The 14,825-nt window shown below is 31.1% G+C and overlaps 2 protein-coding genes across 2 annotated transcripts; both read left to right on the top strand.

Moving 5' to 3' along the window:
• Window positions 1–7,298: 7,298 nt before the first annotated feature.
• LOC107919427 (BTB/POZ domain-containing protein POB1) lies at window positions 7,299–10,684 on the top strand. Its single transcript, XM_041082812.1, has 7 exons — window positions 7,299–7,368; window positions 7,461–7,763; window positions 8,186–8,311; window positions 8,614–8,735; window positions 8,841–8,904; window positions 9,343–9,622; window positions 9,707–10,684. The coding sequence occupies exons 2-7, from the start codon at window positions 7,511–7,513 to the stop codon at window positions 10,518–10,520; spliced, it is 1,659 nt and encodes a 552-aa protein (XP_040938746.1). The 5' UTR covers window positions 7,299–7,368; window positions 7,461–7,510; the 3' UTR covers window positions 10,521–10,684.
• Window positions 10,685–13,962: 3,278 nt separating this feature from the next.
• LOC121210900 (eukaryotic translation initiation factor 1A) lies at window positions 13,963–14,598 on the top strand. Its single transcript, XM_041082813.1, has one exon. It carries the CDS (start codon window positions 14,042–14,044, stop codon window positions 14,477–14,479), a length of 438 nt encoding a protein of 145 aa, XP_040938747.1. The 5' UTR covers window positions 13,963–14,041; the 3' UTR covers window positions 14,480–14,598.
• Window positions 14,599–14,825: the final 227 nt, after the last annotated feature.

Genomic DNA, 14,825 nt, shown 5'->3' on the forward strand with positions numbered 1-14,825 from the left:
AGTCACTAAAATATTTATATCTTGAGCTACAGAATTCTAAATTAAGAACTGCTTGATGTTTCTAAAACTAGACTTAAATATATTTCTACCATAAAAATTTAAAAATTTATAATTTATCCAATAAGTACAGTAAAATCTTCAAACTTACCCCTATTCTGCTGTTTAACAGCTTCAACCTTTCCTTACTAAAAATTAATTATCCTTTAGTACAGAAATTGGATGATGTTTCCATTTGCTTATCTTGAAAATAGACTTATTAGGGATTTAAAAATATAAATTTAAGCCCCTAATTATTTTTATCTAATTTTTTATGATTTTCCAAAGTCAAAATAGAGGAACCCGAAATTATTCTGACCTTGACTCATAAAATTTATTATATCTCACAATTTACAATTCCATTGCTTACACCGTTTCTTCTATGAAAACTAAACTCAATAAAATTTAATTTCATATTTTATTCAACCTCTAATTCAATTTTCACAATTTTTGGTAATTTTTCAAAGTTTAACTACTGGTGCTGTCCAAAACTGTTTTAAGTTTATAACACCCTTATTTCCATTCACTACAATATTTCCCATCATTTTCTCTTATTTCCCTTCACTAATGTATCAAGAACATAGAACCTTATATAAGAAAACTCTACCTTAACATCATTTTCATGCTTTTGATATTACCTTACATGAGAAACTCTACTTAAAATATATTGAAGTCCTAAAGTTCTTACCTTGTTCTATTGATTTCAATCTTTAACTTGATTTTTATCTCTCCTCCAACTTCTATTTCTTGAATCCAACTTGATATTCTAACTCCCCTTAGTCTCCTTAACATTTTTCTCTCTCGGTAGCTATGAAAATTCTTTTGATTTCTAGGTGAAAATGGCAAATTTTTGGTAGAAGGACTAAATTGTAAAGAAAGTAAAACTTTCTTTCTTCTCTTCTTTTCTAATGTGAAATGCATGGAAATGTGATGGATGTGTGTGTGTGTGTCTGTGTGTGTGTGTGTGTGTGTTTTTCCACGCACACATATATATACTAAATAAAATAAAAAAATAATCATAAATATCTTATTAAAATATTAATAAAATAATATTTATCTAATTAATTAATTTAAAATATCATCAACATAATCATTACATTCTAGAATTCTCTGTCTTACTAATTGACCATTTTGCCTTTCATAATCTTTTAAAATTCCATCATTGAGTCATCACTTAATTTGAGAAAATTACGATTTAGTCCATCATAATTCTTCACCTATTCGATTTGGTCCTAATTCATCCATTTTCTTTAGTTTCTAGATTATTCCACCCCTAAAATATTTGCATTATTGGTCCTTCAAATTTTTTATATTTACATTTTAACCCCTCAAATTCTAAGTATTTACTCTTGGGCAACAAAACCTTTCTCACTTTTACAATTTAGTCATTTCTTGAATTAATAATGTAATATATCGTAATATACTTCCCAATGTTGACATAATAAAATTTTCCTTTTTGTCACTTTATTTCCTTAACTATATCAAGGATAATATCTTACTTTCTTACTGTAGTAATTTTCAGGGTATTACAGTCTAAGCCATGCGATTTGGCTAAACTTGTTAATATGTTTTGGTAAGTTTTGGCAATTTGTTGATGGAATGGAAATATGCAAATGTGTTTTGTTATATGATAGGCTTATGAATGGGAAATCTATGATATTAGCTAAGTATTTGAATTCTATGAGGAAATGATATCATATGTGTATGAAATGTTATGGAATGGCTGCCAATTGGTTGTAAAAATGTTACCATTTATGCTTGTGTATACATGTAAAAATAGGGTGGCACAATGACTTTGCAAATAGCCTATTTTTGTCCACACGGGCAGAGACACGGGCGTGTGTCTCAGCCGTGTGTGATACACGTTCATGTTACACAGTCGTGTCTCCTTTGATGATGATATTAAATGAAGTCAGTATACTCCACACAGTCTCACACACAGGCGTGTGACTGGCCGTGTGGTACAAGTCAATATACCCCTAATTTGCGCACAGGCATGTGACTTGGTTGTGTTGCATAAGTCAGTATACCCTATAGGTTTGGCACGGCCTAGCACATGGGCATGTGTGGCCACTTCGAAAGGCACATGGGCTAGACATACGGGCGTGTGGTTGGCCGTATGACCCAAGTCAGTATACTCTCCAATATGTATACTCTCCAATTTTTCACACGGCTTGTTCACACGGGCGTGTGGTCCCTGTATGTTTGAAAATTTTCTAAGATTCTAAAATTTTCATATGTTATCAGTTTAGTCCCGAACCATTTCTAAAGCATGTTTAAGGACTCGTAAATCCTTATAAGGGACAATATGATAGTGTTGAATGGTATTTTGATTATGAATGCATAAATGTATGAGTTTTGTATGTTAAGTGATGTGTATTGATAGGTAATACCTCGTAACCCTATTCTGGCGACAGGTACGGGTTAGGGGTGTTACACACCTTGTGCTTCGTTAATACATGTATCTAATACTTTTTTAAAACAATTAGCCATGTTCTTTGAAACAATCTTGTAGAACATCATACAAAGGCTGATAGGATGGAAGTTCATTAAATTATTAGGATGAGCAACCTTCGGTGTAAGGACAATATGAGTAGAACTAAGAGTCTCCAAAAAAACACCTCGACTAAGAATGCCAAGACAAAAAGAACCAATATCCTGACCTTCAATGTGCTAGTATTTTTGAAAGAATAACGTTGGTAAACCATCAGCACCCGAAGCTTTTGTTGGCTCTATTTCCTTCAAAGCTGAAAAAATCTCTTCTCTTTTATATTCAATATTAAGATTTTGGTACATACTATCTGAAACGCACTGATCTTCTCTAGAAAGTATATGCTCTAGATCACCAACCCATTGTGTAGAAAAGAGATTAGAAAAATAATCATTAGTTGTGGCCTCCATTTATTGATGATCCGAAGCAATCTGTCCATCTTTTTGCAATCCTCTAATATAATTTGTGTAGTGTTGCTTAGAGGAAAATTTATGAAAGAAAGTCGTATTTTGGTCCCCCATTTTTAGCCAATTTGCTCTTGCCCTTTACTCCCAATAAAGTTTTTTTTTTCAATCACCATATTAAGGTGCATTTTAACATCAATAAGCTCTAAGAGGGTCTCATCGTTCCTGTCAAGGTTATCCAGGTAATCAAGTGGCCTAACAAGATTCTTCGATAAACCAACTTTTTCTTCTTTAATTGCTCTACCCAATCCTGTAAACCAACACTTAAACAAGCAAGCCGATTTATAACATGACTAGAACTGTTTTCCCATAGGCGTCGAACTTCTAATTCACGCGAATCCTCCAAAGTCCACCATGTTTCAAGGTGAAACCTTCTCTTTCTATATCTTTGTTCTTCTTGGTTTGTGGTTACAAGCAAATGACAGTAATCGGAGAAAGAACGTTGTAAGTGATGAAGAGAAAAAATAGTATAAACATCCACTATGCTAAATTTGCCACTCCTCGATCGAGTCTTTCTCTAATATTATTCTTCGACAAATTTACCATTTCCCACGTAAACCATGGACCCAAATAACACATATCCTCTAATTGACTTTCAGCTAAGGTAGCTCGAAATTCCTCTATACGCCTTCCATCCCAAGGCAACCCCTCTTTCTTCTAAAAAAATACAAAATTTCATTAAAATCGCCACATACCATCCATGGAAAATTTTGCTCCCACCCCAACGATCGTAAAAGGTCCCAAGATTCTACTTTAGAATGAGCATCAGTGGCACCATAAAACCCTATCATCTGCCATATTGGACTATCTGCATCTTCCTAAATCTTAACATCAATGTGGTTTTTAAAGAAGCTTCTCAGTGTGACTAAACTCCTTGTATTCCATCCAAGACTAAGTCCTTCACTTGTGCCTTTAGTCGACACATCGATACCATTTTAGAACCCACAACGTTTTCGAACTTTTTCCATCTGGTTTGAATTGAGTTTTGTCTCCATGAAGAAGACAATTTGAGAATGATAAATTTTCAGCATATGTTGAAGTCTTCTGATAGCTCGTAGACTCCCCAAACTACAGACATTCCAACATAAAATTTTCATTACGTTCGGTCAGCTTGCGTAACAACAGTCGTCGATATCCTTTGGTGACAAGTTTGGCCACGCTCATCAATAGTCTCTAAAAGATTTGTATAGCCAAAAACGTTGTAAACTGGTTCACAGATCTTAGCATTTTCTTCCCATAAATGCCCTCAATTGGGTTGTCATCCAAGTCATGCTCCATAACATCCTTACTCGGCCCACCAGAGGATCTCTCTTATTTCCTTTCCGATGGATTCAAATTTCCTTCCAAATTAAATCCCAAGATAGAATTTATCTTCTGCCATGATTTCTGCATTTAATCATCCCATAAATTTCTCTTTATATCTTGCTTTCCTAATTTAGCTCCCAAAAATTCTGCACTATCATCTTCACAAAGCGAAACACTGGACATGGTGGTGGTCCTTCTCAGTGGTGCCTTCAACAATAAATCCCATCTTAATTCTATCTACTTCATGCCATGATTTAATCTGATAGGGCGGAAATTAGGCCCATGCCCAAGGCATCCACAAAAATACAAAAAAGTGTTAGCTTCTCGTATCGAAATTTTGCATAAACAAAATTTGAAAAAGAAAACATGATTTTCTTTTGTCGTTTTAGTGGTATTCAAACATCAAGGTGAACACGAATTCTCGAGAAATTCTTAAATTTGCGACTAATCTATTTGGCATAATACTCCAAAAACTATCCAATGAAATTTCCAAATTGTTTTGCAACAATCTCAGAAAATAGTCCCAGTGGGAGATCATGAATTTAAACCCAAAAAGAAGAGAATATCAAAGGTACTTGTATTAGATCTTCATCATCCTTCAGTTGATGAAACGCCAAAAGATGATTATTAAACATCCATGGGGCACCCATACTCACTCCAGCAATATTTAGTTCATGATAAAAATTAAATAAGTATCATTCCCCCCCTCCCCCCCCCAAATTGAAATCAAAACACCTCTAAGAAGGTGTTAGAGATTTGTCATCGTGTTTCGCATGGCTGAAAATTGAACAACACTTGCCATAGGAAAATATCCAACTAAACAAAACTCATACTCTAATTTTTGAGATACAATCCCACTATGAAACTGCCATACCTCCTCTTCGCGGTCTTCAATACTCAATCCCTCCATTTCTTTCTCTATAGAAAAGAAAAAGAATCAAAAAAAGTAAAGATACTAGGAAGAATGCAAGAAAAACAAACATAAAAAAAAAAAGGAGAAAAATAGAGAGCAGACATTAATGATATGTGGGTTTGAAAATAATAAAATATAGCAGATGACTCGTACAATTTCATAAACTTAAAATCTAACCTTGAATATCTTAAATTAAATAAAATATGTTTTCAGATCTCCATCACTTGTTTCCTTGGTTGAAAATTTATGCTACAATTTGTCTACGTGTAGCTGAAATGTATTTGACTGTTAAGTATTGATATTAATTTTAGGGAAAAACAACATTTAATTTTTAAAATTGGTAACTTTTTTCAATTTCATTTTTATCTTCTTTTTTTGTTTGTATTGGTCTCAAAATTTGACAGTTTTTTCTAATTTAATCCTTGAATTTAAATTTTGTTAAATTACAATGATACAATACTTTAATATTGTATCACATTATTTCCTAAAAAATTTTAAAAAAATTATAAAATCCAAAAAAATACAAATAAATTAAAAGAAATATCAAATGATGACATAGTACAATTATAAAGTGTCGCGTGACCATACCTTAACAGAATATAATTTAAAAGATCAAATCGAGAAAAGCTGTCAAATTCTAAGTTAATATATATATATAAAGTTTAGAGACTAAAATGAAAAATATCTATTAAATTTAGGGACTAAATGTTATTTTATCCCATAATTTTATGCAAATATATATAGTAAAGACTTGGCAATAACCAATTAGGAGGGCGGCTTCTTTTATGAATTCGCAACTTGGTCACTTTATTATTGTTAAATTAGCAACTTGGGTGGATTTGGTTGAACCTACAATTGGGGGACCAAACACCAAATTTTATAAAATAATAATAATAATAATAAAACGTGCTACTTCATTGGGAATGGTCTAAATTCTTCATTTCAAGGCCAAGATTTAATTGCAATTTTAGTCTTTTTATTAGGACGAAATTTGAGATTTAATTCATTTATTTTAATTTAACATAATTTGGTTTTAAGTTCAATTTGATAATTCAATTACTTGTTGTTGTTAAAGTGATAATATGAATTTATTATTATCTAATTATACAATTAGGGTTACATGAAAATTCAATCAATTATGTTTAACTAATAATAGATTTCATGTCACTCAAATGTTTATGGGTTTTTTTTTTTTGAATTCATATCATCACTTTAACACCAACTAGACATTGGTCCCCTACCTGAAAAGAAAAGGTATAGGGACTAAAACCATAATTATACCATTTTGAATCCATAGATCACGAGCCAAAGCTGATAACTGTAGGAATATTTTCTTCTTTAACTTTTGGGATGAAATAATTATAGGGATTTACTTTTATAATCATTTGAAAACTTTTTTGTTGGGATCATTACAGTATTGGGTCACGTTAATCATTCATATTGGATAAAGGGATTAAATTGATAAAATATAAAAATGTTTTTAAGATTAAAAAAAAACAATCCTTAATTAGACCCTTCTTTATTTCTTCATTTTAACATAAATGTATTTTTAATTTTTTTTATTACATGCCAACCAAGACTACCCGTTTACAGAAAAAAACAAAATAAATAAATAAAAATTAGCTGATGAGGTTTAAATAATAATCAAATGGTTCAAAGCTCACCAGGACTGACCCCATTAATTCCCTTATTTGGCTGTTTCAAATCTAATCTAAATAATTATCGCTAAAAACGAAAAATTTTAAAAATTATAAAATCGGTTTAACTATCGTTCTTGTCTCGATTTTCATTTTTTATTGGGTTTAAATTATTTACTCAAAGGCCAATTGAACTCTATATTTAAATTGATATATCAACTGATTCTCAATTTAACAAATCCGACTAGTTGATTTAATCCTATTCAAATAATACAAGGCTCAGTTGAAGATTAGGTTGATTGAAGAACAAGATAGACAACGTTCTTGGATTCAAATTATAGGGACCAAATTAAAAATTTGGAAATATTTTAGGGACTTCATGGAAATTACCTCCTTTTTTTCTCAAAAAATGATACTACAAAAAGGCCTGTAAAGCTTATTCGTTTTATTTGTACTGAAAAATTCTTGGGTGAAAAAAGTTATCAGTTGCAGCAACTTAATCCATCTCCTACCTTCATTTAGGTAACGCCAGTTTTTTCAATTTCTAGGGTTTTCCTTTTTGTTAAGCTACTCTTTTCAATTATTTCATATTATCAGTTTTTTTTTTAAAAAAGGGAAAGGGAAAAAATTTAAGGGAGGGTTTTAGGTTCGGGGGGATTTTGGGATGAAAGACCAATTGAATTCGGATCTGTTTGACCCGAGAAATGAAATGGACTCGGATTACTCCCGTGGTTCCGCCGGTTCTGGTGGTGATTTCGGTTTCGCTTTCAACGATAGTAATTTCTCCGACCGACTTCTTCGGATCGAGATTATGGGAGGGCCATCCGATTGTCTTCCTGATGGAGAAGGTTGTACCAGTATCGCCGATTGGGCTCGACACCGTAAACGGCGCCGAGAGGATATGAAGAAGGAAAATGGTTTGTTAATTCCCCCCTCGTTTGCTTCTGTTTGGTTAGCTGCGAAAATGAAACAAGATTTTAAAGAATTAGTAATAAATCAATTGAAGCTTACTTTGTATTTAAGCCTTCTTTGTGAACCCTAAGTTGAAAAAGAGAATGAAAATGAAAATTAAGGCTATACTAATTTTGGGAAATTGAAGGAAATTTTGATCAATTATATTCAAAATTTTGTAAATAAAAAAGGATTATGCCTAAGATAGCTTTCAAAGATTTGAGATTTAATCATCTTAACATATAATCTTTTGTCTCACTTGTTTTAAACCAGATTTACAGTGGTCCATGCAAATTGATATATTGATAGTTAATCTTTATGAATAAAATATGTTTTTATAATGTTGGTTTGCTTTTTAACTTTTTTTTTTCTTTCATGTCTTTTGTAGTTTTGGATCTTAGTTTATGCCCTGAGGAGCAGGTTTTAAATGACGGCCAACCAGATATGGACGATGCTGCAGGCTGTGAAAATCAAGATGAGGAGGCGGTGGCGATGGTTGAAGAAACACAATCAGGTTACTGCTTTTATTCATTTTTATGCGCAATACTTGGGAAATTTTACTTGAACATGGCTACTGATGATCTTGCTAATACTCGTGTTTTTTACTGAATTGGAATAAAGCAAAACAAGAAAAACTTTTAGAATCTTATGGACATGCAGGTTTTATGTAACTAAACGCGGAAGGAAAAGTAATTTTCTCTGAAATAGTATAATTAACAAGGGAATTTAGTTGTTCACTTTGAATTCTTATTCGTGCCATTACTGTTTGGCATAGTTGCCTAGTTGGCCTTTTGATCTTGGTTGGAATTTTTTTAGGTGATGAGGATGCTAATAGCAATGAATCGAGCTGGAATATGGATTGTTCCACCGTTCTGAGAGTTAAAACATTGCATATTAGCTCTCCCATTTTAGCCGCAAAAAGCCCGTTCTTTTACAAAGTAAGATTTTGTTTTTTATCGAAATAGATTTTTAAAAAAGTGAAAAGATATATCATGTTTATAGGATTGATAATACTTATTTGTTTACTTATTCGCATATTGTAGCTTTTCTCAAATGGGATGAGAGAGTCAGAGCAACGGCATGTTACCTTAAGAATCAATGCCTCTGGTATGCATAAACTTCGTTTTATTGTTCTTGTTTATGTTAGTTACTCGAAATGGTAAAAGTATCATGGAGACCCTTGTACTAAGAGTCGGATTGCATTTACCCCCTCTACTTACAAAAATGGCCAAATTAGTCCTTATATGTTAGAATAAAGAGTGAACTAGTCCTTTTGTTAAAAATTTTATCCAATTCTACTGTTAAGAATGGTCCTGGTGCACTACCAGTTTTTTACAGTAAAAATGGATTAAATTTTTAACACAAAAGACCAGTTTGCTCACTGATCCAATGCACAAGGATTAATTTGCCCATTTTTTGAGCATACGGAGGCAAAATGCAATCAAATTTCTAGTCTAGCGGCCTCTATGGTACTTTTACCTACTCAAAACATGTGTGAGCAGGCGAATTTGAAATGATGAATTTTACGTTACTTTGATGTTACAGAGGAAGCTGCTCTCATGGAACTTTTGAATTTTATGTATAGCAACACCTTATCCGTAACCACAGCTCCTGCCTTGCTCGATGTGTTGATGGCTGCTGATAAATTCGAGGTTGCTTCTTGCATGAGATATTGCAGCCGGCTATTGCGCAATTTGCCTATGACACCAGAGTCAGCTCTGCTTTATTTGGATCTTCCATCAAGCGTATTAATGGGTGAAGCTGTCCAGCCATTGACTGATGCTGCTAAACAGTATCTTGCTTCCCGTTACAAGGATATGACCAAGTAAGCTCCTGTTCTTCTTCATGCTTCGTGTATGTTTGTTTGGCATGAGTCGTGTTATATTTGCTTTTGTGGCACTTTTATCAGGTTCCAAGAAGAGGTAATGGCTTTGCCGCTAGCTGGGATTGAGGCAATATTGTCCAGTGATGATCTCCAAATTGCATCTGAAGATGCTGTGTACGACTTCGTTTTGAAGTGGGCCAGGACTCAGTACCCAAAACTCGAAGACCGAAGGGAAGTTCTCGGTTCACGCCTTGCACGCTTTATCCGTTTCCCTTATATGACTTGCAGGAAACTTAAGAAGGTGTTAACATGTAATGATTTTGATCACGAAGTTTCATCAAAGCTTGTCCTCGAGGCCCTCTTTTTCAAAGCTGAAGCCCCACATAGACAACGAAGCTTGGCAGCAGAAGAATCAGCCACCTTGAACCGTCGTTTCATCGAGCGAGCTTACAAATACCGACCCGTTAAAGTAGTGGAATTCGAACTTCCCCGTCAACAATGCGTCGTATATCTAGACCTCAAGAGAGAGGAATGTGCAAACTTGTTCCCATCAGGACGTGTGTATTCTCAAGCATTCCACCTCGGTGGACAAGGCTTCTTCCTATCGGCTCATTGCAACATGGACCAACAAAGCTCGTTCCATTGCTTCGGGTTATTTCTAGGAATGCAGGAAAAGGGTTCGGTTAGTTTTGCGGTGGATTACGAATTCGCAGCAAGGTCGAAACCAACAGAGGAATTTGTCAGCAAATACAAAGGCAACTACACATTCACCGGGGGCAAAGCTGTTGGGTATCGGAATTTATTCGCTATACCGTGGACATCGTTCATGGCTGAAGACAGTCTTTATTTCATAAATGGTATTCTTCATCTTAGAGCTGAGTTAACCATCAGGCACTAATCAACTCTTTTGATGTAATCTTTGGTCAATTTACATTTTAGCTGCACTTACTCTGCCATTTTCATCTGTTATTTCAGTTTGACCCCTGCAAAATTCAAATATGTACCAAGTAGGACAATGGGTTAGATCTGGGTTTATTTTTAATATCATCAATTTGCTTGAAATTAGTGTGATATTTTCACATTACGCCTGGAACTCGGGCTGAGTTGAGTTGCCGATCCAGTTTAAAAGAATAATTATTATAATTATAATTTATGTCGAGTTGAGTTGCACAAAATTGAAAAAATCCTTGTTCAAAGATCTCAGTTTTGGCCGACCTACTTCACACCTAATTAATCTTCTTCTTCTTCTTCTTCTTCTTAAATTTAATTAATATTAGTGTCTATATTGTTTAAGTTTGGATCTCACTCATTTATACTTGGACTCATTCATTTTGTTTTTCTTTTATAAAAATTTTATATTAGCGTTTTTTATATTTCTTTTTTAGGTGTAATGATCTTTTCATCCTTAAGTTTTTTTTAAAATATCATTTTAGCCTTTTATTTAATTTTTTTATCTTCTTTAATTTTTAAATTTACATTTTGTTAAATTACCTCAAAATGGATGGAAAAGTTCATATTTTTCATTTTATTGACATGATATAAATGGAATTGTCACGTGGATGACATGTTAGCATTTAATTAATTTTTTAAAATTTTAAAATTATTTTTTATAATTTTTATAATTTTTTAATATTTTTAATGATTTTTAAAATTTTTTTTATATTTTTTTAAAAATTTTTTAAATTTTAAAAATTAATTAAATATTGGCATGCCATCCACATGGCAATCCATATCAGCAAAGTTTAAAAAATTAATTTTTCCATACACTTTGGGCGATTTGACAAAAAATTAAAGGCTAAAAAAGGTTAAAAGATTAAATGAATGATTAAAATAATTTTTCTTTTTATAAAATTGAAGGGCTAGATAAATCAATTAGACTATTTTTATTAAAAATTTAAACAAAAAAATTTAAATATTTTAAATTTATATTAGACTATTATTTTTATATTGTACATATTATATTAAAATAAAGTTTTGGCCCAGTAATAAAAGTAATGTTCTAATAATATAAATAGCCCATGTTCATATTTCACCGATTACAAATTTATATTAGCCTTTTAAGAAAAATAAAAAGATTAAAACACTCTCGAATAATATAATTTATTTTAATTATGAAAGGACATCTTTATAATTTTCTTAACCAAGTTAATATATGAGTGACTCATGACACCAACTCAATTAAAGACTTAAATAATAGTATAGAAGTATAAATATATAATATTATACTAATATATATAATAGGTCGGACTAAGTAGGATTTAAATCTTAAATATTACAACCCAAGCCTTATTCCATATTTTAAAATGAACTTAATTTCCCTTTACCTAATGTCATTTTTTAACTTAGTTAGTGTTTGGAAAACCACCTAATAATATTTAGGTGTAATTGCTTGTAATTACGTAACAGTGTCATGCTTGGGTAACCATTGTAATTAGTGGGTCTCATTGAATTGGGTGTAATTACACTTTCCATTTCTTAAAAGAGAGTGAGAATTAGAATAATTACGCAAGTAATTACACTTAAATCTAATTTTTTTTTAAAAAATTGTTTTTATACAAGTTATAAAAATTATATTATAAGCAAGAACACGTATAAGTGTTTGAGATTGTTATGGCAAAAAAGTTATTATATTATAAATTCTAAAAAATGATATTATAAAAATAATTTGTGTATTGTTTTATAACAAAAAAATTATATTATTTAAATTCTAAAAAAACTCTAAAGTTATGATAAAAAAAAGTTTAATATAAATAATAATTTACATGTTATAAAAATATTATAATATATTTATTTATAAAAATTTATAGTCAAAAAGTATAGGTATAACTTATTTATGTGTTCAAGCTATATATTATAAAGTAATATATTTATTCATAAAAAAAATTATAATTTATTTTATCATAACTTATTTATAAAAAGTAAAATATTAAAGTTATAGAAAAAATTATATTATTTATAAGAAGTGTAATGAAAGTTATTGAAAAATTTATAATATTTTTATAAAGGTTATATATTATAAAATTTATATTATTTTTTACTTAATTTACCTATTATAAAAAGGTATATAACTTAACATAAGTTTTTCTCCAAATTAATTTTATATAAATTTTTATAATGAAAGCTATAGATAGGAGCGAAGCCAGAAATTTTTTTTAAGGGAGCAAAATTAAATTATAATTTTTAATAATCAATATCTTTATAATTTTTAAATGATTAAATTAAATTTTTATCATTTTTAAGAGGGGTAAAGTGTAATTTTACCTTTACTAATTTAAAATTTTAAAATTTCTAAATGGCCTAAATGAATAGTTTTTCATTTTATGGGGTCGGGGCCCCTGCCAGCCCCCCTAGATACGGCACTGGCTATAGACTCTTTGAACTGTGAACATAATATTATAAGGTTGATGCTATTGATGTAAATACAAAAGATTTTTACACCATATCGTGGGGTATGATATCATTTGGGAGAATGATGCTAGACACAAGTACCATAGACAGCTCGCGAATTCTTTAATTTGAGACATTCAAAGCTTCGAAATATGGTTGAGAAGACATTTGTTGTTCTAAGAAAACAATTTTCATTTTAACATCACCTCAGCGTAATATAAAAAAAGAAAATTGGATCGTACTATCATATTCCATATTTCATAACTTGAATTGTAGGTGGAATTGAGATAATCCATATTTTGAAAAGCACAAAGAAGAAAGAGATATTGATAGTCTTAATTATGCATATTCAAGTTTAGGTGATGATAAATTCGGTCAATGGCCAATATATAAAAATAAGAAGTATATGTTAAAAACTAAAGAGAGAATAACTCAATAAATATGTAAGACAGTAAGAGAACAATTAGATAAAATTACATATGATATTTATTTTTCTTATTATTTTTATTTGTAATCGCAAATCAACTACTTTTTTAAACTAACATAACACATACGAAAATTTAATTTTTATTTATGTTACTTGTTTAAAAATTATTTGTATCATGCTAATACTTTTTCTATAGTAATTAATATTTTTAAAAATATAAATATTTAACTATATAATTATAATTTGTATTACCAAACATAATATAATGAATTACGATACAACAGCCAAAAAATTCAAAAAAACTAATGATATTATTGACTTGATTAACAAGCAACTACTATTATTTACTTGTATGGCAAGTAAAAAAATCATGTATTTTATTTTTTAAAATATAATTTTCATTTATTCTTATTAGAATAATGATATTAAATTATTCATGTAATTTGTTTTTTAAAATTAAATATTATTATTTCTTAATATAAATACTTAGTTAATTCGTCCAATCTTTGCGGGATTTCAATTTTCATTATCAAGAATAAGATCTTCAATTCAAAAACAATTTTTTTCCGATCACCGGAGATAACAACCGGAGAGAAGAAAAAAAGATGCCAAAGAACAAAGGAAAAGGAGGAAAGAATCGAAAGAGAGGAAAGAATGAAGCCGATGATGAGAAACGAGAATTGATCTTCAAAGAAGACGGCCAAGAATACGCTCAAGTGATCCGAATGTTAGGCAACGGCCGATGCGAAGCCATGTGTATCGACGGCACGAAACGGCTCTTCCACAGCCGTGGCAAGATGCACAAGAAGGTATGGATAGCTACCGACGACATCATCCTCGTCGGCCTTAGGGATTATCAAGATGACAAAGCTGACGTCATCATGAAATACATGCCTGATGAAGCTAGGCTTCTCAAAGCTCATGGAGAACTCCCGGAGACTACGAGATTGAACGAAGGTGTCGCCGGCGGAATTGATGAGGACGATGATGGCACCGGCGATGATTATATTGAATTTGAAGATGAAGATATAGATAAGATATAAAACTTATTTTAAAATATGCCAATGCATTTTATATTATTATTTGATTTTTTTTGTAAGTTTGATCTTGAAGTACATGCCGTGCTGTTGACATTAAATCAATTCCGGCTTGGATTTGAAAATATTTTGGATTATTGTAACTCTTGTCAATGGTTTTGGTCAAGTGTTTTTTATCTTCTTTGGCTGCTGATAAATAAGGACTATCAAACATTCGTTAAATAATCCATATTTGATATAGTTGATAGAATCGCTCTTTTTCAGCAATTCCAATAAGACTACTTATTTGGATATAAAAATGGTAATAAAAATCATCTTGATATACTAAAAGTGATAATATAGCTTTTATAAT

This window comes from Gossypium hirsutum, chromosome A12 (genome assembly GCF_007990345.1).
Source record: "Gossypium hirsutum isolate 1008001.06 chromosome A12, Gossypium_hirsutum_v2.1, whole genome shotgun sequence".
Lineage (NCBI taxonomy): Eukaryota > Viridiplantae > Streptophyta > Magnoliopsida > Malvales > Malvaceae > Gossypium > Gossypium hirsutum.